Source organism: Panthera pardus, unplaced genomic scaffold (genome assembly GCF_024362965.1).
Source record: "Panthera pardus isolate Hobbes unplaced genomic scaffold, ASM2436296v1 HiC_scaffold_20, whole genome shotgun sequence".
Lineage (NCBI taxonomy): Eukaryota > Metazoa > Chordata > Mammalia > Carnivora > Felidae > Panthera > Panthera pardus.
Genome location: NW_026526766.1, coordinates 28,685,224 through 28,711,143, shown reverse-complemented (window position 1 = coordinate 28,711,143; position 25,920 = coordinate 28,685,224). Strand labels below are relative to the sequence as shown.

The 25,920-nt window shown below is 40.9% G+C and overlaps 1 protein-coding gene and 1 non-coding gene across 17 annotated transcripts in view; both read right to left on the bottom strand.

Annotated features, from left to right (window-relative positions):
- Positions 1–25,920, bottom strand: part of AOPEP (aminopeptidase O (putative)) — a 342,850-nt gene that overhangs the window by 279,264 nt on the left and 37,666 nt on the right. For all 16 annotated transcript variants that reach the window (XR_008424187.1, XR_008424185.1, XR_008424186.1 and 13 more), the window contains exon 3: positions 11,564–11,730. Coding sequence is in view for 13 of the 16 variants with exons in the window: in XM_053907863.1 (XP_053763838.1) it covers positions 11,564–11,730 (167 nt within the window). In the remaining 3 variants the exon portion in view is untranslated. The remainder of the gene's footprint in view (positions 1–11,563; positions 11,731–25,920) is intronic.
- On the bottom strand, positions 12,941–13,047 carry LOC128778766 (U6 spliceosomal RNA). Its single transcript, XR_008424478.1, has one exon. It is a non-coding gene; the product is annotated as a U6 spliceosomal RNA (small nuclear RNA).

The window sequence follows — 25,920 nt, the reverse complement described above, 5'->3', positions numbered from 1 at the left end:
TGACTGTCTGGAGACAGAGACAAAGAATGTTGAAGGTATGGCTGCCACATGTGCACCAAAGCCTGTGGCCTGATGAGGCCCACATATGGGGGTTTAAGGTTGAATGGCATTAAAACGCAGTGCACACAAAGCGATCCATTTAAAGGAGAATGACAGCCCAAAGGGGGCATCCTGTATGACTTCATATAGAATGGGCCATTTGGAGACTATTTAAATGGTGTTTACTTTAAATGAGCCATCCTCGATGAAACAGACAGTGAATGCCTTCATTTTCCTTTTTGATTCAATCCACTTGCCCTAGACTCCCTTGCTACACCAGCTGCAAAACAAAGAGAACACGCTGTACTTGAATTAACCCAGAGTTTTTCCTCTGCAAAGGCCAGAAGCCCATCACACCACTGGATGATTTCACGGCCAGGCCGGATTCATTAGCAAGACTAACAGGGAGGGGGGAGGTAGGAAGGGGCCCAGAGGAAGTGGCACTCCCTAACCAAGCAGGCTTGAGCAGCCACCCATCTTGCCTCCCTTCTGGGCCTCCTCAGAAAGCTCCTGAATACCCCTTCACCACCTCCTCAAACTGGAACTTACTAAGGGTGGAAAATTCTTATACTCCGATGGTCTCACGAGTAAGACAGATACATCATATCAAGTATTGTTCTTATGATCACAATAGCAGCTGCTATAAGATCCAAATAGACCTGTTCGTGTCCAGAACGGAATTGAAATTTTCTTTGAAGATGATTGTATTTTTTGTAGGTATGATAAGGATTTGAAATAGGTCACTTTTTAAATCATAAGAGGCAGTTCAAAGTTTAGTTTTAAAAATTCTTATAACTGGAGTGTTAAAACAATTCCCTTAATTATTTTCTTATTTATCACATTTTAAGACACCGTCCTATGAATAGTTTTAAAGGTTCAGTCTTCCTCCATCGGAAGAGGAAAGAGGAAAAAGGAAGAATTTGATGGAATCAGCCCATGGAAGCAGAAAGAACTTTTTTACACTAAGCCTGTAAAAAACCTTGCTCATTATTTGGGAAGATCACTTTTATAAAAAGAAAACCAGAAGAAAATTAAGATACTGTAGTCATTTTGACACATCAATTATGCCCACGAATAGTAAATTAAATACAAAATATATGGAAAGTCATTATCCTATTCTTAGGGGAGTCTTGGAAATACAAAACACACTGTAAAAATACAGCCACCCCATCCACAACCACCCTGCTTCTAGAGGCAAAGGCAGATAATTTATCTTTGCAAAGTTAAACATCTCACAGAATTTTTTTGTTATTTAAGGAGTTATTGTTTTCCCTGAAAATTAAAACAGGCACTTAAATTCTTCCTATTAAAAGCTCTCACTTTATCTTTTAAACCCTTCCACTGTAGGTTAGACAAATAACATGAAGCATTTGGAAACATCAGATTGATACATGCTTTTACTTAACATATCGGGTTTCTTTCCTCAATTCTTCTGTAGCCCCTGCTTGTTTCCTACCTCACGACTGATTTTTTTTTCTCCAGCCCCTCTTCTTAATTTCAGAATTTCCTGCCCAAATTATTCCATGTATCAAGCTATTTTATGATTTTGCAGTATCTTTGTATTACAAATTAAAGGTGTATAGGAACACGTGTATAAAGGAAAATGTGTATTTTTAAGTGTAAGAGATAGTCACACCATACACAATGCGCAGGTTATATATGTGTTGTGTTGTTTTTTTTTTAATAATCACAGATAAATAAAAAGGAGGGAAAGGTCCCGGTTTGGGTTGCTCTTCCTCTCTTGGCTTGCCTGTCCAGTGCTTGGGTCTTTCAGCAAACCCCAGCCCTTTCTCTTTCAGTACTTTTGAGCTGCTGAGTCTACACGTTCTGGTTTTATGAGCTAGTGCCACCCTCTTGAATACCCATGGCGTGACTGTCTTTCGTTAGTTCTTCTCTGCTGTTGCTCAAGGGCGGGAACTGGCACCAGAACAAAGGAGACAGTAAGAATGCCCTGGGCTGGTATGCACCGGCACTGCCTAACCAGGGCCAAGTGCCAGGTCATGCCACCACTTCTCAGGCACTGATGCCACCCAGCAGGGCTTCGGGTTTCCTTCCCCGCAACATGGTACTGCCTGCGGCACAGGACTCCCCGAAGAGAATGACCTTCAAGATCATTCTTATGAACCAGGTAAAAGAGCGCCACCTACTGAACTGAGAACACAAGTACCTCCATTGGTTTTGAGGTTTTCCCTCGCGGTTAACGAATACCTAAAGGAATACATCGCATTTCACCAGGCTTGTTATTCCACATCTCACCCACCATTCTGACCTGTGACACAGATTACCCAGTTCCCCTTAAACTTAAGTACAAAATGGGTCAGCAAACCAGGCACCAAATCATACTGCTGCAGATGGTCACAGGTACACTTGAGAACTTTATTCACATGAGAAAATTCATGAATGTCAAGCCTAAGACAAAAATCCATAGCAAAAAGAATTGGTCCATGCCTGTTGTAATCATCATTAGCCAAAAGACATCATGATGACTTCCCGTATGCCAAATATGGTAAGTACAGCACTAGGAGGGCAAGCAAGAGCCAGTCAGAAGCAAGTCACAATGAAAAGAATGAATGGACAAAGATTTAGAAAGTGCTGAGACATGATGTGAGGCCTTAAAGTGAGGGATGTAACGGAGCACAACACTGTCTCGATCACCAGGAGCTTTCTAAAGAGAAAAAGGTGAATGCATTCACTCTGTACTCCTATCCCTTGAAACATATGTATGTGTGCTAGCTCAGAATACAGTTTCCTCAGTTCTAGAAACAAGGAGCTTTCTCTACGTTGCATTCTCTCTTTGTGGTGAAAACTCTTAATCATAACCATTCCTAAACGTCTTTTACTTTATCATTTCCTTATACGTAATTCCTGGTTGCATACTGTGGGAGCAGTCTAAGTAGTATTGCTCATTTTGAGCCATCAAGAGGAAAGAAAGTTGGCTTTCAATTGCACACAGGAGGGTCTGGACCCTGAAATCCTGGCTTTTTCCTGGAATTTCCCCACACAGAGTCAAGAGAGAGAATGTCAGAGACTTAGTCTATTGGGCAGGCCAGAGTAGCATTTTGCCCAGGATGAAGTAATGTCTACAGTTTCTTACTTTTGCACAGAAAAATGAAATCAGATACTATGCGAGGGCACATAGAGTTTTTAACACCTTTCTCTTGTTCATATGCTTCTTCTCCTACTTTTGTAAGCAGCTTAGGTTAGTTTTATTCATTTACATCAGGCTTTCCATGAAAAATAAGTGGAATGTTTTATTTATCTAGTAAGTAGGAATACACTAAATTAGACTCTACAAAAATAAAACTAAATTAGACTCTACAAAAATAAAATAAAACTAAACTAAACAAAAGAACTGCAGAACAGGGAAAAATAAGAATGTTGTGTCGTTCTTTTTTCTTTTATTATCTATTGAGCCTAGGAAAAAAGGCATAAACTCTAAACAGAAGCATAAGTACAGAAATGACCCCGCAATCTTTTTTGTTACTATTCAGTAGTGCTTTTAAATGCTCCTTCCATGAACTTCTATCTGATAATACAGAACACATTTTTTAAAGCAAGTACTGAGCACCTATTACATACAAAGCACTTTTGGGGGGCAATGGGTCTCTGTGCATAATAGTTGAGCTACATTTTGGCAGGCAACAGAGGCCAACCGTAACATACAAGCTAACATTTCTATCTGCCCAAATGAAATTATGCTGGGGAAGTTAAATAATAAAGGGGCCAAACCAGCCAATCTAAATTGATAGCTTTGATGTAGCCTTCTTAAAAAAAGGCTAGTGAGGGGCTCCTGGGTGGCTCAGTGGGTTGGGCGTCCGACTTCGGCTCAGGTCATGATCTCGCGATCCGTGAGTTCGAGCCCCGCGTCGGGCTCTGTGCTGACAGCTCAGAGCCTGGAGCCTGTTTCGGATTCTGTGTCTCCCCCTCTCTCTCTGCCCCTCCCCTGTTCATGCTCTGTCTCTCTCTGTCTCAAAAATAAATAAACGTTAAAAAAAAAAAAAAGGCTAGTGACTTCTGAGCTAATAAAATTCTTATGATGGTCATCATGCTGCAATCTAAACCATTACCCTTCTTTTTGTAAAGAGCGAAGAGGAATGATTTCCCTCCTGTAGCAAGGGCTCAGAGGTCCATCTTCTGATGTCTGTCCCCTGCCCAAAGGCTGCTGTCATTTCTGTTGCTGTTATCTGCCTCATTACATTATGCTGCTCCCAGGTGCTTTGCTTCTTTCGAGAAATCAGCTGGTGCCTGCCAAATGTGCTAATCACACTGATGTGTCACTGTGATGGCAACTGTGACTTGGGGGCCCAGTTTTCTGCTCATGTTTTGGAGGGGAGCTCATCGTTTTAAAGGGCATTGTGCACAACAGAGTGGAGGACCTAGGAGACCACTCTACAATCTAGAAAACATAACTTAGAAAGGAAGTAGTATCATCTTGTAGCCACATACCCTTTTTCTCTAGGGAGCGCACAGAAATTTGGAGGCATTATTCCATCCTCAAGATAGCCATTTTGGAACTAGCAAAGAGCTTTGCTAGTACTCTTTTCCGGTTGTCCTTTGGAAAACCTCAGCTGTGGTCTGTAGGGGAACTGCAGTATTAGGTATTAGTATGAGTATTTTTCCTTGTCTCACTCAATCTTTTCTCAGTTTGAATTGGTAAAGTCTACTCCATGATATCACGTAAGTGTAACTGGTATGAACATAAGCAAATCCCAGTAGGCATCTCCTTTATTACAACTCTGCCCTGAACTGGTTAATTCTGAAAAAAAGATTCTCAGATATATTCCTGCAGGCATGAAAAATTTCCATGAAAATTTTAAAATCAATTCTTGTTCTAATTTTGATAATCTTCAAATAGACAATTATAGACAGATACGAAAGGGGTCAGAAGGCTTTTTTTCTGTAATAAGCTAGTTAATAAACATTTTAGGCTTTGCAGGCCATACAATCTTTATCACAATAGTTCAGCTCTGCCACTGTAGCACGAAAGCAGCCATAGGCGATGGCCATGTTTCAGTAAAACTTTATTTACAAAAACAGGTAGCAGGCCAGATTTGGCAAGCAGGCTGGATCATCCAGATATAACTGAGTACTGGTAAACAGTTTCACAGTTTACATCTGCATTAGTGTATATGATTGCACAGGGACATGCAAAACTGCTTTAATTATTGAAAGATAACAAGAAAAGAACATATGGATGATGTTTTTGGTGAATAAGGACTAGATGACATAATAGTATGCTGTGTAAACAAAAGCTTTACAACACGTGGAAGAAAAGCGGTGGAGGACAAGATCCTTGTGTGGCTCAGGGTAAAAGACGCACAATAATCTCAACAGAACCTTCATGGAGCTGTCCACACTACAGTTATAGTGAGGGGCAATTTCATTTCAGCGAAATAATAATCTTTTCATTAAATTAACTTGCTAATTTGAATTTTATTGATTTAATAGTTTGGTCTATGTTTAGTTTATATTTGATTTTGGCTTTATAGATGTGTAAGAGTTATTACATAATAATAACATATATAACAAATATTATCGAAATATATAATAATAAATATACTGACCATATCACATATATCATAATAATATATATCAATAATATATCCATAATGTAATATAACATATATTATGTAAAAGTTTATACCCAGTCTTCCATTTATACTTTCTAAAATATCATTCTAAAACAAGTAATTTAAGTCAACTCCAGTGAATCAGGGGATTTTTTTTTCCCCTCTAAAAAGACAAATAATACTCAAGTTTGAGAAACACTGCCAAACACAGCCTTTATATCTGAACTGCAGAGCCAAATTATGAATGAGGAAGTATGTAGCCGTGGTGAAGTGGGAGGAGGGAGAGCCACACAGCATCTGAGGAAGTGTAGTTATCACAAGTAAACCACAATAGGCAGCCACAGAGGCTGGAGGAGTTCAGGTATCAGTGCCTGCTTGAGGCTGTGGCATTTCATATACTCAATCAATTCAGCATGTCACAGAACCACATAGGGAGGGTAGAAAAAGACCCTGTGTGAGCCCAGCAGAAGTTCATTAGACAACTTGCAAGAAGGCACCAGAGCCTGGATAAAGGAGCGGTGTGCTTTGTAACCTCTCCTGTGATTAACAGAGAGAGGGTTTTAGGCAGCATATAAGTAGACAGTGAATGGAATGCAGGGAAATCCATAGACTTTATCCTGTCGGTACATAGCAGAGAGGAAAGCCATGAACACTATTAAAAAACAAAAAACAAAAAACCTCAAAATAAAGGTCAAAGAAAACATTGTTCTAAGGACTCAGAGGAAGAACAAGCCTTGGAAGTCAATTTACTAGACCCCAAACAAGTTCAGCAAACTGGCATTCCAATTATGATACGAGATATAACTTCTATTAAAAAAATAGTAAAAAACCACGCGAAGGCAACAGGCTGAGACAGTGTAACATAGTGAGATCAAAAGACAACAAAGTAATGAGATAAAAAAGATGAGGAAGGATTGCAAGAAACTGTTACAGAAACAACTTAATCTGTAATGGAATTACTACAGAACAAAACGTCTCTAAGGAAAATCAGTGTTATATTATAGACTACTAGTAAAAAATGAAAAGGCAAGCCATACAGACTGGAAGAGTGTATTTGCAATACATACATCGGACAGAAGGTTTGTATCTAGAGTATATAAAGTATGGTTACAATCTAATAATAAAAACAACCAAAAACCCACATTTAATAAATGAGTGAGTTGAAGGATGTTTTTTTAAAGGAAGATATAGGAATGTACAATAAGCACATGAAAAGTTGCTCACCATCATTAGCTGTCAGAGAAATGTGAATTAAAGCCACAAGGAGAAGTTTTTTACCACCAGCTGGAGGGCTAAAATTAAAAGGACTGACAACACCACGTGTTCTGCTGGTGGAACAGAAAATGACTCCATCACTTTGGAACTACTCTGGCAGATACTTACAGAGTTAAAATATACATATATGATCCCACAATTCCACTCCACGATTACTCAGAAATAAAAACCTATATCTGCAAAAAGACTTATAATTGAATGTCCACAGCATATGCTCTGTGATGGTCAAAAACAATTCAAATGTCTCTCACCAGGTGGGCAGATAAAACAAAAAACAAACAAAAACCCGTGCAGTTCATTCATATAATGGGTGACTACTCATCAATTATCTTATTTAAAAAAACAAAAATGTTCTAAGCAAAGTCTACTCCCGACACGGGGCTCAAACTCACAACCTTGAGATTAGAGATATGCTCCACCGACTGAGCCAGCCAAGGCCCCCCCCGCCACCAATTTCCTTAAAAGAGTAAAATATTGGGGCGCCTGGGTGGCTCAGTCAGTTGAGCGTCAGACTTCAGCTCAGGTCATGATCTCACGGTTCGTGAGTTCAAGCCCCGTGTCAGGCTCTGTGCTGACAGCTCAGGGCCTGGAGCCTGCTTCGGATTCTTTGTCTCCCTCTCTCTCTGCTCCTCCCCTGCTCACACTCTGTCTCTCTCTCAAAAATAAAGATTAAAAAAAAAATTTAATAAAAAAAATAATAAAAAAGTAAACTATTGACACCAACAACAATATGGATGCAACTCACAAACATGCAGAGCAAAAGCAGCCCAACATGAAAGAATAAGTCCATTTATGTGAATCCACAGGAGAGGCAGAGATATGGAAATCAGAGCAGTGGGAGACTGGTGTGCGGCTGGGGAGAAATGACTTAAGGAGAGATGGCAAAGGCACGGGGAATTACCAGGGGAACAGAAAGAGTCTATGTCTTCATAGGGGGGCTGATTAATTACACAGAGATACATATTTGTCACACCTCATGAACAAGGCTTAAATGAACAAGGTATAATACAAAAACAAAATATAAAGATAATATCAGTCCCAAACCACAAACTGTATTAATTAAAACTGGGGAATGTGGATGAGGGAAGAGGAGAGAAGTAAATGCTCATTAAATTTATTATTTGATAAAGAGTGAAGTCAAGAGCTATCAGTTAACTAAATTGTGAAACATCCATTTACAGAATACTCTGTAGTCATAAAAATAATGAGGAAGTTCTTTATTATGTTCAGATATAAGATTAGCTATAAGACACATTTATTCTAGAGGAGGAAGCATAATACAAAAAGGTGTATAGCATGTTATGATTTGTGCAACAAAAAAGGAGAAACTATACCATCCACAAAGAAAATTGGTCACCTTGATTGCCTTGGGGGACAATTACTGGGTAGGTGGAAATTAGGAGAAAAAAGGTAACTTTATTGCAATTTTCTTGTCCTTTGTTCATTTGTTTAAAAAATTTTCTAATTTTTTTAACATTTATTTTTGACAGAGAGAGAGAGAGCAACAGAGTGTGAGTGGGGGAGGGGCAGAGAGAGGAGGAGACCTGGAATCTGAAGCAGGCTCCAGGCTCTGAACTGTCAGCACAGAGCCTGACGTGGGGCTCAAACTCACAAACTGTGAGATCCTAACCTGAGCCAAAGTAGGACACTTAACCAAAGGAGCCACCCAGGCACCCCGGTCCTTTGTTCATTTCCAAATGAGCCACGTAAATGTGACCAATTTTTAAAAGTAAAAATTTACTTACTATTTTTTAAATTAAAATTATAATTATTTTTATTATTATTTTTGAGAGAGAGAGAACGTGAGCTGGGAGGGGGCAGAGAAAGAGGGGGACAGAGGATCAGAAGCGGGCTCTGTGCTCTCTGCACAGAGCCCAACGTGGGGCTCGAACTCACAAACCGTGAGATTGTGACCTGAGCCAAAGTCAGATGCTCAACCGACTAAACCCCCCAGTTGCCTCACAAATAAAATTTTTAAATATATTGCTTGTTTTGTTTGGCTTTGACCTTGGGAATCAAGCAAACAGTCACTGAACCCTCCAGTACATGCATAAAACTAGTTTCTGACACAGGAGATCTCACAAATCAAAAGATAACACTTGTCATGATGAGCACTGAGTACTGCAGAGAATTGTTGAATCGCTAGATTTTACACCTGAAACCAATATAACACTGTATGTTAACTATACTGGCGTTAAAATAAAAAACTTAAAAAAAGGAGAGGGGTGAGCCTGAGTGGCTCAGTCCGTTGAGCGTCCAACTTTGGCTCAGGTCATGATCTCATGGTTCCTGAGTTTGAGCCCCACGTGGGGCTCTGTGCTGACAGCTCAGAGCTTGGAGCCTGCCTCAGATTCTATGTCTGTCTGTCTGTCTGTCTCTCTGCTCCTCCCCCACTCTCCCTCTCAGTTTCTTTCTCTCTCTCTCACTCCCTCTCAAAAATAAAGATAATTTTTTTGTTTTAAAAAAGGAGATACTACAAGTCAGCAAAATCTAATAAATGATCTTGGAGCAACTGGTTTCCTATTTGGGGAAAAAAAAAAGTTTAGTTCTCATTTCATACAGCTGACCAGAATAAACTGCCAACAGATTAAATTACAAAAATTAAACTAAAATTTAAGTAAAAATATTAGAACAAAGCAGATGAATCTCAGAGCAACAAAAGACTTTCTAAGAGAAACTTGACAGATTTGACTACATAAAACTTAAAATCTCCTCTAGGTCAAAAACATTATATGAAATTAAAAGGCATATTATAAACTGGGAAAAATACTTCCACAAATATCATACGAGATTAATAATTTTATTTTATTTTATTCTTTTATATAGGAGATGAGCTTACAGATTTGTTTAATATAAGTTTTATGTGATGAGGGGGCCCCATAAGGAAACAAAGAGCCAAAGAAACCCTCAGCCAGTGTACTTCTCTGCTACGTTTGATGAAGAGTAGACAAGTCAGGAACAGCTAGATGGAAGAGACACATATGAGAAGGGACGTGGGAAGAGGTATGAAACATCCATGCCTTCTCTCTGCATCTTCACATTTACCAACTTGGAGGCTCCACTATCTTTATTTTTTTTTTTTATAATTTTTTTTTTTAACGTTTATTTATTTTTGAGACAGAGAGAGACAGAGCATGAACGGGGGAGGGTCAGAGAGAGAGAGACACAGAATCTGAAATGGGCTCCAGGCTCTGAGCTGTTAGCACAGAGCCCGATGCCGGGCTCGAACTCACGGACCGCGAGATCGTGACCTGAGCCGAAGTCGGCCGCTCAACCGACTGAGCCACCCAGGCGCCCCGAGTATCTTTATTTTTTAAAGACCCAATCAAATTAAAAGGTGAAACAAACTTTCGAAAAGCTTCACTAAGGCTTATTTATTAGAATAAAAATGGGCAAAGGAAGTGAATAGTTAATGAAAATGGTTAAGAAACCCACAAGGACAGGTGCAACCTCACTGATAACCGAAGCGGTCCAATTAAAGAGAGACTTTCTCTTGCCTGTCAGACAGGTGAAGCTCCAGGTTAACCTCAGAGCTAGATAGGTATGGAAATTGGTGCAACCTTTCTGGAAAATAACTTGAGATATGTACCAACAACCTTAAACACGTTCAAAACTTTTGACTCAACACACACTATCTCATTTTATACACACTATCTCCTCAGGAATTTAATGCAACTTTATTCGTAATAGGAAAAACACCCTGTAAATAATAAAAATGCCTGATACTGTGGAAACGTTAAATAAAATCTGATATATATACAACAAAGTTATTATGCAGACATTAAAATCATATTTTTGAAAAATACTTAGTGGCCTGAAAAAATTCAAGATACAGTACAAGTGAAAAGAGTGGAATATAAAACTCTTACATGCTGCGACGACAATTTTGAAATGATAACACGTATTATACATACTGATTTCAAACACTGGGGGGAAATGCAGCAAAATGTTAGCAACCATTTTCTCTAAAGTTATTTTGTGTTACTTCTGCTTTTCTATAAGTGTTAAAGTTTCTATAATAAGTACATAGGAGGAGACACCATATTTTAAATGAAGAAATAATATATATTATAATTACAAAAGTTTTACCTGGCGTCAACACACTCTGGATCTTAACTGAAAATGTTAGCTAGTGCAATAGGCACGTGACTCGCAGACAAAACGTTGATGCGTTAGCACTTGCCTTCCATCTTTCTTACACACCTTTGGTTCAGAACCGAATCGGCAAACAGTGTGTAGAACAGATGCCTTAGCAGGGCATCTCCAGTGGGTCAGCCAACAGGAGTTCGATTGCTCAGTGCAACAAATAACCTGGTACAGGCTCCATGACTGAACTCCAGACAACCCAACTGTAACAGTGTTTCTGTGACACATTTGCCTGCCCAAAAGTCTTCAGCTGAGACCACCCGCTTATGGCCCACAAACCACCAGGTGAAAGCAACTGCTAAAATAATCTAGGAATTGATAACTCTGGCATGAAGAGCCCCGCATGCTTTGTCCAGACTCTCAAGTGCCCCTCCCCATCCCCTGCTGTTTTCTCTGGCAAAATGTTTTTAGTAGGTTCATTCCAACCCAACTAATCAAGGAGCTCTTTAAAGTCGAGAAAAACATTGCGTACTGGATCCCTGGGTCCAGCATGTGCGCAATACAGAAAGAAGCACAGAACACATGTACGGTACCTTCCCGAAGCTGTGTTGGCTTGGCAGAATTTTCCCCACTCATTAAAACAACAAAAGATGCAGCTGCTCGAACTGTAGCTTGCCATGTTGACATGGCAACGGGTGGCTCCTGGCAGGGAAAAAGGGCCCTGTTGTTTATGGGAGATCCCATAGTATAAACACATGGCCTGCAGAAGAAAGACAAAGAAACAAAAGGGGAGAATCTTTAAATGAGTTGTCACTTTTCTCACCACCGCCATAGTGAAGGTTAAGTTGAGCTTTTAAAGAGAAAACATTTGAGGCTTTGTAGTTGACTGGTTTCAAAGCATTTTGAACTAAAACTGCCAAGGGCTGGCTATGTGAATAGCTGGGTAGTAACTTCTCCCAAATGAATTACTTAAATATGTAAAGAGAATTGTTTTTTGTTTTTTTTTTAAGGGAAGAATATATTTTTGGATATAGCTTTAAATACCATTCTGTCAATTTATTTTTTTTAAGTTTATCTATATATCTATTTTTGAGAGAGAGTACAAACAGAGAAGGGCCAGAGAGAGAGAGAGAGAGAGAGAGAATCCCAAGCAGGGAGCCCTACGTGGGGCTCACACTCACAAACTGTGAGATCATGACCTGAGCTGAAACCAAGTGGGACGCTTAACCGAATGGGCCACCCAGGTGCCCCACTATTCTGCCAATTTAAAATTTATATTACCCATGCCCCTCCCCTTAGGCCCTTAATACCTTCAGAAGAAAACAAAAAGGTTTAGAGACATTCTTACAAACCTTTTGGAAAACATTCTGGAAAAGAAAATATGTTTAGAGATCACTGAGATATTAATGTTTGGAAAAACAAGCCGGTGGTCTCAAATCCAGTTGCTGGCGGGCAGATATCCCCAATGTTGGAAACCACCATCTCAAATGGAACCCTTGTGGGAATCCTTGTGTGGAGGCCAAGAACAGGGGTTGGCATATAAACAGGACCGTAGGTCACAACAACCAAGCTTGTGATGGGAAGGCCAAGTGTAGAGTCATTACCAAAGCGAGTGGAGGAAACCAAATAGTATGACGTTAGGGCTCGTTCTGCAACAATTAAAAATTACAGACCCACCCATACCAAGAACGATCCTTTCCATGATTAAATCAGAGGACAGAGATGGAAAAGATCCAGGAGATCAAAGAAATCCATTCTTTTGACACCAGAGTTGAAGGCACACGACTGACCCTCAGGAAAATGTCTTAAGAAAATGTCTCCACTTTTTTGCTTTTCAGGAATTATGACAAACATGATGTAGGGTTTTTTTTTTTTAATTTTATTTTTTACTTTTTAAAATTTGCATCCAAATTAGTTAGCATATAGTGAAACAATGATTTCAGGGGTAGATTCCTTGATGCCCCTTACCCAAAAATATGGAATGCTTCATGAATTTGCGTGTCATCCTTGCGCAGGAGCCATGCTAATCTTCTCTGTATCGTTCCAATTTTAGTATATGTGCTGCCGAAGTGAGCACAACATGATGTAGTTTTAATCGGCTTGATTTACAGAGTAAAGGAATAGAGCAGAGCACTAACTCTCTTGGGTAAACTGGTTTTCCTTTTTCATTAACATGATTATGACTCAACATTTATTGTGTTCCTATAATGTGAGGGAACACACAGAATGATGGTCCTACTCCATCATTCAGGGCCCAGTAAGGAAAGGACACACCAGTCTAGATCTTACCAAACATAAGTAATTTAACATAGGCAACTGGCTATACAAATAATAGAAGAGCTGAGAAGCCAGAGGAAAATGAGGCAACCCGGGGATTAGCTGAAGGGGTAAACAGCAGTGAGTCCTCAGGCTGAGGGAGCTGGTGTTACTGGGAATTACTGGGTTGCAGCTCAAGGGGTCATGTGGCAGAAGCCAGAGGCACAGTGGGGACTGTCCAACGGGTGCTGGGACCAGGGGAGACTCAGTCACTGCTGGAGATGCCAAAGAAAGCAGGGAGGGAGGAAGAAATACCTTGTTTCTCACCAACTCCTGCTCTCAAATTTTCCACCAGTGCCCCAAACCGTGGGCCAAACCTAGTAGGAGGCAGAAGACAAGGCAGCCTGGGAAATGAGGTTCCTTGTCATTCAGAGGTCACAAGGAGGGCAGAAACTGGATGTCAGAGCAAACAGGCAGCTGGAGCCTCTCTGTCCAGGCAGTGTGCATGCCAGTGTGCTCGCAAGTCCAACACAGGGCAGGGAAAGATTAGAAATGGAGGAGCCTGTGGTCCTGGCCAACTTATCAAATGACTGTGAGAAAGTCCCTTGACCTCTCCGAGTCCCAGGTCAAACGGCGATGGAGGGGAGAGCCGACCTCTATTCTGGGCCATAAACTTATGATTCTGGTCCCAAGTTTATAAATCTAAGAACAAAGGTAAATTTTCATAGAAGGCCCAGAATCTCCCACCAACGAGTTCTGAACTCCCACCTTGGCCTCCTTGGACCCTTAGTCAGTTGACTTAATCTTGGTTAACCATCCAGCTTTAGACTGTTGAAGAACCTAATGAGGTTCTCCCAGCTTCCTCCCAGGTGGGGCTGGTAGTGGTGGGTGCATGGTGGGACAGTGCTGTAGCAGCTCAAGTAGCTCATGGGAGTTGGGGTTCAAGGTATGCCTACTTCTGAAAACTCTACTAACTGTTTTGCTTTTTCCCCCAAAGCCCATCTTATAGGAGGGTCTCAAGGAAGAAAGGTATCATCAGTGGAAATGGGGTGTATTCCCACCAGCCAAATGGCAGGTATAAACTCGTTTCCTCTGACAATGGTAGACATTGAGAATCAAGGCTTTCTTCCTCACTGAAGCAGAATGGATCCCACAACTTTTCTCAGTTCAAGAGCTCTAGGAAGCCACTTCCAATCTAAGTAGACATGTGGAGTTAAACCTATTTGTGATATTTACAAGGAAGTGACAGACCTTTGACTGGAGATCTCCTAAGACTTTCTCTGCCCAAGGGGCGCCTGGGTGGCTCAGTCGACTGAGTGTCTGACTTCGGCTCAGGTCATGATCTCGTGGTCTGTGAGTTCCTGCCCCGCATCGGGCTCTGTGCTGACAGCTCAGAGCCTAGAGCCTGTTTCAGATTCTGTGTCTCCCTCTCTCTCTGCCCCTCCCCTGCTCATGCTCTGTCTCTGTCTCTGTCTCTCTCTCTCTGTCTCTCTCTCTCTCTTTCTCTCCCTCTCTCACAATCTGTCAAAAATAAACATTAAAAAAAATTTAAAAAAAAAAAAAAAGACTTTCTCTGCCTCATGCAAAGGGGGAGCTGACGTCATATTATGGTCTTAAATCCTAGGTGCTTAGATCAAGTCTGAAAGCACCCGTGCTCACTTGCTATTGTGCTCAGCACCTGGTTTCTGTAGGGTGACTCTAGTGTTACATGTCTCCCCTTCCCTGCACAGGGAATGAATCCTCCCCAAAAGACTGGCTTGCCAAGAGGTATGCTCTCCTTCTCGCTATAAGTTTGGGCTGGAGCATAGTATTATATATTCCCCCTGTGCCCTTAGGTGTGTGGTCCCCAAGGCTTCCTCCATCAGCCTCCATGCCTCTTCCCTGAAGAAACAGATTTCAGATGCTGTCATGTCTGAAAAACACTGTAGAGGAAGAATCAGAAGGACTTAATGATCTGCTGAAGGAGAAGAAGGAAAGGAGCCACTCAGAGATAGCTGCTTCCAAGGTGGCCCCCAATAACCCTTGCCTCCTGGTATTCATACCCTTATGGAGTCCCCAACCACACTGTAGCAGGGTTGGTCTGTGTGACCAATAGGATATGGCAGAAGAGATGTCATTTCTGAGATTAGAGAATTTAAAAATCTGTGACTTTCATTTTAGGGTCTCTCAGTGTCTCTCTCTCCCTCCCTTCCTCCCACCCCCCCGCCTGCCTCCCTCCCTATCACTTGCTCTGGAGGGCACCCAGCTACCATGTCAAGACAGTACTCACACAGTCTCTGGAGGGGCCCATGTGCTAGAATATAGAGACCTCTGGTGTACAGTCAGGGAGGACCTGAGGTCTGTCAATAACCATGCAAATGAATTTGGAAGAGAATTGTCCAGCTGAGATGCCTGTGGTCCTGACAGATAGCTGACTGCAACCTTGTAAGAGATCCTGAGCCAGAACCACCCGATTAAGCTGCTCCTAGAATCTTAACCCTCAGAAACCCTGTGAGATAATAAATGTTTGTTCTTTTAAGCAGTTAAGTTTGGGGTAATTTGTTATGCAGCAATAGATAAGAGAATTTTCTCAGGTTTCTGGCTCAGGTGATAAGATGGATTGCAAAGCTATTAAGCAAGAAAGGAAACTCAAGATGACAAGCAAGGTCACAGGAAGGGACAAGGAAGAAGAATTCCTAATTAATTTGCCCATATAGGGCTTTACACACTCTATGGCAGAGGACACTTGTATGGGCACAGAGATCATGATTTTCTAACCACAAACAGTACAGTGTTCAGCAATGGGACTGAGTGTTAGAAATCAGACCGATCTTAGAAAACTGAGGAATGATGGGTTTATGAACTAACTACTGATGCTGCTGGCAGATTTGAGTCTGGGTACCACCCACAAATCAGGGAGTGTGTGGGGAAGGAAATCCTTCCAATGGCTGGATTTTTAAAAAGCACTGTTATCACCATTCTTTCTTCTCCCATTCTCCATTATTTATCCTCTAAATGGTCTAGTTCTAGATACTTTATTCTAGAATTCTGTCTTGACCTCCCTGGCATCCTCTTGAAGGCTCTTTCTGTCCTATTGTCACTGGGTTCCAGGACTCTCCCATCAAGGAGATTAGTTACGCAGCCAGGTCCCCAGAAAGCTCTTGCCTCCCGCCCCCCCCCCCCCCCACTGTCCTCACAATCCTCTTCTGCAACCTTCTCTTTACATGGGGGCGGGGGCATCCTTGCTGCTAGAATCGATGTGTTTTAGGGGCGCCTGGGTGGCTCAGTCAGTTGAGCGCCCAACTTCAGCTCAGGTCATGATCTCACAGTTTACGGGATCAAGCCCCGCATCAGGCTCTACGCCAACAGCACAGAGCCTGCTTGGGATTCTGTGTCTTCCTCTCTCTCTGCCCCTTCCCTGCTCTCTCTCTCTCTCTCAAAAATAAACATTAAACATTTTTTTTCTTTAATCTATGTGTTTTCTATTTTCTGTAGAGGCCACTTTTAGGCAACAGGCTTCAGTAATGGAATGGAGAGGAAGGCAAAAGGGCCCACGGCAACCACCTAGCTCATCAGGTGACAAACCTCAAAATATCCACAGGCCCCAACTGACTTATGAGCTACTTACAACCAGGCGCAGGTACGAAAAAAGGGGAAAATTCCTTATGTCCCCATATGTCCTCACCTTCCCCCTTAAAAACAGCCCCAACCACAGCCTCGATGCAGACAGTCTGTCCTTTGCTGTCCTCCCTTGGGCTCCCTTGCAGTGTATTCAGTAAACTTCTATCTCCCTTGCTCTGCCTTTGGTGAATTCTTTCACTGCCCATGCTGCCTGCCCCCACCCTATCAGGACGCCCCACATTTGGGGACCCCCCCCCGCACCATCTGATTAGGAGAAACACCACACTTTCCCCTTGGTCTCCAGAGCAGTAACTCTGAAAGTGTAGAAGCCCCATCCATAAATATAGCCACGTCTAATAGAAGACACCATTGCTTTCTTATTGGAATGTTTTCGCCAATAGGAAAATAATCACCAAAGAGGGAGGTCCTAGGCAAAATTTCTTGAAATCGCAGATTATCTTCGTGCTCTCAGCCTCCTCCTTTCTTGGCCTTTTTTTCTTTCTCAGTTGCAGCCTCTCTCCTTCCTTCCCAACATGCCCAAACCAAGCACCAGGGACTTTATAAGCAATGGCGCTTTGAGCTTTTACAACCTGGTATCCTTATGCATGTCACATGCCCTAGTGCAAATATCTAATACAATTTAAAGTTAAGTAACTATATTTTAACAGAGATGAAAACTTTAACCTCTGGATAAAACTCTAATGGTGGAATTTGGGGCATCCAACAAAAAGTGGAGAATAGGTGAATGTAGGGACTTCACTGAATCATGAAAATCTTACTCCCCACATAGTGATTCAAGAGTAAAGATGGCTCCCATCATGCACACCTACAAACAAGAACTACAGACAACTGATTTCCTGTCCCCCACCCCTGGTGCTCCAAGAGGGGAGGAAAATCTATGTGCATTTATAAACATGCTATGCAGCTATCTGGATGTGTAATCACAGAAATAAATGCAGCTGTGTTTATTCAACATGCACAGCCTTGCACCTCGGCCATGTTGCTAAAACGCTCACGGGACAGATGTGCAGGCGCCAGTCTCCAATGCTTAGAACTTCATTATTTCCAGACTGAAAAATTCCTTCTAGCACGCAAAGGAAAATTCTCCCACACCAGGGCTCATCCCACATGCCCTGGGATAGCCACCCAATGAAAGACTTCCTGGAGAGCTCAGTTAACTGCACAGGAGTTGTGGGAATGTGGAGGAAGACACTGAAAATCAGAAAAAGAACAGGGTAAGACAGCGTAAGAGCGGCCCCATGACTTGCTGCCATTAAAGAGCTTCTAAGTTGGGGGTGCCTGGGTGGCTCAGTTGGTTGGGCATCTGACTTTGCTCAGGTCATGATCTCACAGTTTGTGGGTTCGAGCCCCACGTCAGGCTCTGTGCTGACAGCTGGGAGCCCAGAGCCTCCTTCAGATTCTGTGTCTCCCTCTCTCTGCCCCTCCCCCTGCTCGTTGTCTGTCACTCTCTGTCTCTCAAAAATACATAAACGTTAAAAAATAAAATTAAATAAATAAATAAATAAATAAATAAATAAATAAATAAAAGAGAACTTCTAAGTGGAGGAAGAACTTGCCAGAATGGCTACTACTTCAGTTTGACACGTTTGTGTTCGTGGAGTGGTCAAACAAGGGTGAGACACACTATGCTGCTATGGGCTGAATGTGTCCCCTCAAATTCCTATGTTGAAATCCTAATGCCCAATGTGACTGATGGGATTATAAGGTGGGGCCTTTGGGAGGTGCTTAGGTCACATGAGGACAAGGATTGCATGAACGTGACGGATACCATTAGCTCCTAAGCCCCTTCCCCCATGCTAGAAATCAGCAGTCTGCAACCCAGAAGAGTGCCTTCATCAGAACCTGACCACACTGGCACCCTGATCTTGGACTCCCAGCCTCCAGAACAGTAGGAAATAAATTTGTGGCATCTTGTTATAGTAGCCCAATGGACTATGACCTATGCCTTCCAAGGTAAGAGGTTGGCAAACACTCCCATGCTTGCTCATTGTCTTAAGGAGCCACCTTATAGACAGAAGATAAACTTCTAGATAGAAAGAACACTTGAAGGGGATTGATTCAAACCACATATTTTCTTTTTCTTCAGGTGATGATTATATGATTTGTCTTTTTGCAGTCAGTGTGAAAAGGGGGTTATTCTTATTTTAAATAACATTTCAAATTCCACCGCTTTCCATAAAATCACCTGTTTTCAGAGACTTGGTTCAGTGACTGGGGAGAGGGCTGCTTCAGGAGAAGCGGGCAGGAGGTGATGAGCTTGAAGCTGCCATGAGTGTAGCTTGTTGGGGTGTTTTCCCATAATGAGATACTGATCTGGTCACTGGAGGCTAGGGGGCCGCAGATGTTAACAGTGCCGGTGGGTCGGATTCTTTCATAAACTTGCCAGGGTGACAAAGTCATCAGGCCTCTTTCAGTTCATTACCATCTCTTCCCTTTCCAGCACCTGATCTTTTGTAAGACTCCATGTTCTCCTTAAACCCAAGTTATAGGCAAGCAACCCTCTTGCTTTCTTGTGCCACAAAAACCAAGCACCGAACTACTAAAATAGGAAATGTCAACTATGACTCACTCTCTCCCCTCAACTCTCCACACACACCTTCCTCATTATATTCTCCTTCATGGCATAATTACTGAAACCAGGATCCATCAATCATACTGGACATGTGGCAGGTACAAGGAGAATGCTACTTTGACTCAGATTTTGTGTACAAAATGAACTGGACTGAATGGAAGTGGCTTTGAGTCAGAAACTCCCCACTTTTCAGCGCAAGTGTTTTGGGTACAGAATAGGCAAGTTGTTTATAAAGGCAAAGACAGTATTTCTCATCTGGAAGTCTCATCTGGAGATCCTACAATGAAATCTCTTTTTAGCACATGAGAAAATTAAGCTCCAGGGAAGTAAAATGCCTTATCTGAAGTCAAACAGCTAATGGGCAGCACAGCTCGGACAAGGGACAAGTCCTCAGGTCTCCTGGCTCTCACTTTCCAGCTTCTTTCCAACATACTATGCTCTTTGGTATAGGTCATTGTGATTTGTTATTTTCTACTGATGTTTGGTTATTCAGGGTTTTTCTGTTTGGTTGGTTAGTCATTTGGGTTACTTTTGTAAATTAAGACAGTCCATCCTTGCCTTTTCTCCTGGGATTCTAGGAAACAGAGATAGATCTACAATGTCAGCAAGGGGAGAAAGAGGCTAGAGTAGAACGCTTGCAAACTTTTAAGTTTGGGACTATCACTTCCTCCTCTTACAATGGTATCACAGCATTATTGTGCATCCCTACCTCAGTCCTCATGAATTTTGTATTGGTTTCTTGAAGCAAGCAAGAAAAAAAAAGGATTAGCTGTAGAAATGTTCCTTTCAGACCTGAAATCTCTTCCAAAAGATCTGCTCAATTCTCTTAAATCTTTCCTTTATAGTGAGATATTAAACAATGAAACTACTTCAGTGGGGGAGGGGGAACATGTTTTAACATCTGGTTTGGATATCAAACTAAAAATACTCCTGAAGTCTACATTTTCCTTGGTCCAATAGCTAAATAATAAACATAATTGAAAAAAATTATTCTCTTTAGTATCTTGCCAACTTCATTCTGGTCTTGTCTAAAACAACATCATAGTGATGTAAGGAATTAAAAACTTTTAATATTACTTTAAATTATAGTGTATTTTCCTAATCAGTTTCCTTATCTTTAACGATGATCCAAGTAAGTGGGGCTTTAAAAATAAATTTCCTATATTTAACTGAATTTCAACTCCAACTCCTGTTCAGTGATGTCATCAGCTTAAACCCAGATTATCTACACCACTTGGCTGGTTCCACGACTATTATAATGATCCTAAGGGAAAAGAGAATGGGTTACCAGAGAGAATGCTTTGGTTTTAAATAACATTTTATTCAGTGGAAAAGAAAAGTAAATGGAAACGTACATAAACTTTGAATTAAAGATTTCCATTTCTTTTTTTTCCCTTAAATTTATTTATTTATTTTGAGAGAGACAGAGAGAGTGCAGTGGGGAAGGGGCAGAGAAAGAGGGAGAATCTCAAGCAGGCTCCACACTGTCAGCACTGAGCCCATGTAGAGCTCGAACTCAAGAAATTGTGAGATCATGACCTGAGCTGAAATCCAGAGTCAGATGCTTAACTGACTGAGCCACCCAGGCACCCCTTCTTTATTTTTTTTTTTAAGACTTTTTTTTTTTTTTTTTTTTTTTTGAGAGAGAGAGAGAGCATGCACGCGCTCCAGCAGGGGAGGGGCAGAGGTCTAGAGGGGAGGGGCAGAGAGAGAGAGAGAGAATGAATCTTAAGCAGACTCAGGCTTGATCTCATGGCCATGGGATCATGACCTGACCTGAAATCAAGAGTCTGACACTTAACCAACTGAGCCAGCCAGACACCACCCTTAAAGATTTTCATTTCTAAAAGTTTTTTTCTTAGGTATACTAGGGATCTAGAACCAAAAAGATATTAAGTCCCCTTCCTTCCCAGCTTAACAATAACTCCTTAACACATTCTTGACTCAGTCCCTGTTCTGAAATAGTTCTTCAAAATAGTTTGAGAGGGCACACACATTCACACTACAAAACGTAAACAGAGTTTTCAAGAAGCATGTTGTATCAAATTGTTACATACATGTTTGTTTTGGCAGTCCTTTTTAAATGTCACCTGTAATGACTGAGGCAAGAAAGAGCATTTCAGTTCAAGATCTTCCATAATCCCACAATGGCTAAACCTCGGTAGGAAACTGTAGCTTTCACACTACCAGATATCTCACTTTATTTTTTTAAAATGTTTTTAAATGTTTATTCACTTTTGAGAGAGAGAGACAGAGAGAGAGAGAGAGAGACAACGCATGAGTGGGGGAAGGGGAGAGAGATAGAGACACAGAATCTGAAGCAGGTTCCAGGCTCTAAGATGTCAGCAGAGAACCTGACGCAGGGCTCCAACTCACGAGTGGTGAGATCATGACCTGAGCGGAAGTCGGATACTTAATCAACCGAGCCACATAGGCACCCCCAGATATCTCACTTTAGAACTAGAATAATAATGGGGAAGAAGAAATTACTGAAAACTATTGGAAGAAATACTCTATTATAGCTTCAAATACATTTTCAGTTCCCCAGAAAACACGGTCACTTGATAAAAATCTCCCTTACAAAAAGGAGGTTTTAAGGTATAAAGATGGTGACTGCTTTCCAAATTTGTAGTTTATTTTTTTAATAAACATTATTTTAGATCAGGTTTAGATTTATTTTTACAAGTGCAAAAGATAATACATAGATTTCCCATTTACCCCATACTCACTTTTATTAACATTTTCCGTTAGTATATTTGTCACAACTGATAAACCAATATTGATACATTATTAACTAAAGTCTGTATTTTATTCAGATTTCCTTGGTTCTCCCTAATATCCTTTTTCTGTTCCAGGATATACTATTTTTATCTCCTTCATGTCTCCTTAGGCTCCTCTGGACTGTGACAGTTTAAGACTTTCTTTTCTTTGTTTATGTTAGCCCTGAGAGTTTTGAGGAGTACAGGTTGGGTATTTTTTGAATGTCCCTCAACTGGGATTTATCTGATGTTTTTCTCTTGGTTCCATTGGGATGATGGGTTTGGAGGGAGGACAATCACAAAGATGTCATTTCATCACATCATACCAAGGGTACACACTATCAACATGACTCATCACTACTGATGTTAATTTTGACCTCCTCACTGACAGGTCATGATTGTCAGGTTTTTCTAATGTAAAGTTACTCATTTTTCTCAGTCCATACTTGGTAAGGAGCCAGGAGTTATGTTCCATCTCCTTGAGGATAGAGTATCTACATAATTTGGACAACTTCTATACCTTAGATTTGTCTGTTCGCCTCCATTTGTTTATTCAAATATTTATATCAATGTGAACTCATGAATATTTATTTTATACTTTAGGTCATCATCCAAAACTATTTTACATTGTTGCCCAGCTTTGTTCATTAGGAGTTCTTTCAGATGGCTCCTTGGACCTTGGGCATATACTCGCAATTGCAGGCTACTACTGCTGCTGTTTGAGCACTTCCTTATTTTCTGGCACTACAAGGTGTCCAGGGCTCATCTTGTCTATTTCCTCCAGTCCTAGCCATTCCTCCAAGAAGCCCTGGTTTCCTTACTGGAGAATGGTAAAAACCAAGATCCAGGCACTGTGCTTTTAGACCCTCTTGGCTGACAAGCAAGGAAATTTATGCTTTCATGCTAACCCTTGGAAAACACCTACTTATAATTACAGTATTTCTACATACAACCATCTGTATCCCTCTTAAGCCAAACATAAGTTTACAGTGATGCCCCCAATTCTAATCTATCAGCACATAGATCATTCTAAGGTCCTCCCCTGGCTCTCTGTAACCTCCCACTTCAAAAGTAGGAAACCTGGTTCCCAGGTTTACATAACTGACTGAATTGCTCAATTCCAGTAGACATGTATAGTGGTCCTGGACTTGTTAACCTGTATCCCCATGGGAAATACCTTAATCAACTACAGCACAGTACTGAGGTGCACTGCCTTTTGCCTTTAGTTTTACAGACTCCCCTCATTTCCAAAGTGACAGGTCAGCACCTTCTCCCCCAACCCCTGCCAGCGAGGTTGTTTCATACATTTTTAATACAGTTAGATTGTTTGGTCACAATGTGCATTCCAGCCTGGGATCCTCTGATCTCCTAAATGATAATTATTTATATATTATCAAATTAAATAATTTAAGTTTTATTTTCAACATGGGGCAGGGGGAGCGTGACAAGGGGAGAAGGTACTGATGGAACTCAAAAGGGAAGGTATTAACAATTTAGAGATTTTCTTAAGTTTCTACTGATTAAAAATAGAAATTTATTGAAAACTAATGTAATTATTTTTTAAACATATTGAAATCTTTGCACATAAAAATGGACATGGTAAAGATCAAAAGTAAGAAACATAGTTCCCTCTTATAATTGAAACATGGATTTTTCTAGGAGCTTTCAGTAACTTTATCCAATTTTCCTAATTGTAAAATGAGAATAAAACATTTCTTATCCAGGACTAAGAATTTATGGTAGGTATGCAGATAGTATTCTGCCACTCAAGGATAAAATGTTAGTTTTAATAAAAGCAGACTCTATGCCTTGGAGAAAATAAGCTCTACCCAATTATATTTTTCATACAATAGTAAAATTTTCTATTTTCACACAATCGTATTCATAAAGCCTAGTAACCCTGATGATGATTAACTTCTTATCACTGAGGAATTTTTTCTGTCTAGCAACCTGGGATCCTTAGGCATTTTAAAGTCCTTAAACTATCCAAACAGTTACCAATATACACCTAGATTTATTCTTAAGCATGTGGGAGAGTTTAAAAAGATTTAGTGGCCATAAATTACCCCAAAAAAGGACAAAAGGGAGAGGAAACATCTTTTGAGGATTTCTTTTTTAAAACAAAATTTATTATCCTCGTAAGGCTGCATAAATGCCATTTATTTACTAACACATAATCACAAATTTCCAAGGATACAGTTTAAACTCCTGCTATGATCATGCATTTTATTGAATTATCAGATGAGGAAACATTACAAGTAAATTTGCCAAGACAACCTTTGCAGGAACAAGATGTGCCCAAGCACCCCTTCAGTTCCTTTACAGAAAGCAGCATTTATCCATACGTAATTCACACCTGACATGGAACGTAATTCAAAAATCTAATCTCTTTCTGTGTAGTGAGCACTGAGAAGGAAGCCATGTGTGAGGCCATTAATGAATATTTCTTCCAATTACTATTAATAGATTCTTCTTCCCCATTATTTTATTTCAAAAATGAAATATCTAGGAGTATTAAAAACCGATTTCCTAATCAAGTATTCAGAGACCATATGTTGTTAAATCTCATTGAAAACCCTATCCTTAATAATTTCAAAAAATTTTAAAGATACAATTAGAACACCTGTTTCTTTGAGCCTGGGTGGCTCAGTCAGTTAAGTGTCCAGCTTTTGATTTCTCCTCAGGTCACGACCTCCCGGTTTGTGAGATTGAGCCCCGCGTCAGGCCCTGTACTGACAGCACGGAGCCTGCTTGGGATTCTTTCTCTCCCTCTCTCCCTGCCCTTCCCCTGCTGGCGCTCTCCCTCTGTCTCAAAATAAATAAATAAACTTAAAAAAGAAAAAAAAAAAAAAAGAAAGAACACTTATTTCTTTCTCTCCTGGTTTCCCAAGAATATCCAATAAGTTATTCTATACATAAATCAGTATGCTTTTGTACTGGTGTAAGTTTGTACCAACCCTGCAATTTCCCAAAGACTGTCTCAGACTCCAACAGAAATAAGACAAGAACTGAACTCATTGTAAGTAGAGTGGGAGACCAGAGCAGAGAGGTAAGATTGGAGGCAAGGAATAGGATAATTAGAGCCCAAAATTAAAGTGATGCTTTAAAAAAAGCAAATCTAAAAGGTTTGAGGGGGAAGGGGGTTAGGGAAGAGATCTAAGCAATTTCCAGAGACGACCACTTCTGTCAAGGGAGTCTGATGCCATAAAAGAAGGCGCTCAAAACAAGATCATGGAGATCAGCATTCCTATCGATTTGCAGTACATTAGCACAAAGACATAAGTAAAATAATGAGGAATCAAAAAAGTTTGATTTAAAAATCCTCAAATTCTAAAAACCTCGAACAATTGTGGGAGGAAGGGCAAGAAGAACAGAACAAATGGCTGCCTAACCTAACGTGCCCTTGGAAATTGATGCTTCATCAATTCCTTCTCTCCACACGAAAAACCCAGAGGCTCCTGGTGTCAAATATGAAGAATCAGCGCCAAAGGAGCAAGTGTGCAGTCTCAGCAGGACCGCCACACCCCACAAAAACACACCATTCCAGTGTTGTGGGGGTTCACGCTACCTGACAACTGACAGTCTGGGAGGCACAGCTGCCAAGACACAGGTACAGTAAGAAAAGTCCCCAAGCAGAGCTGGCGTTATTTGGAACCACTTTAGCAGGCCTCACACCAACAAAGCTTGGCGGCAGTTTGTTCCCTCAGGGGGAATCTGAAGGAACTTTGAGAAAGTATTTGCT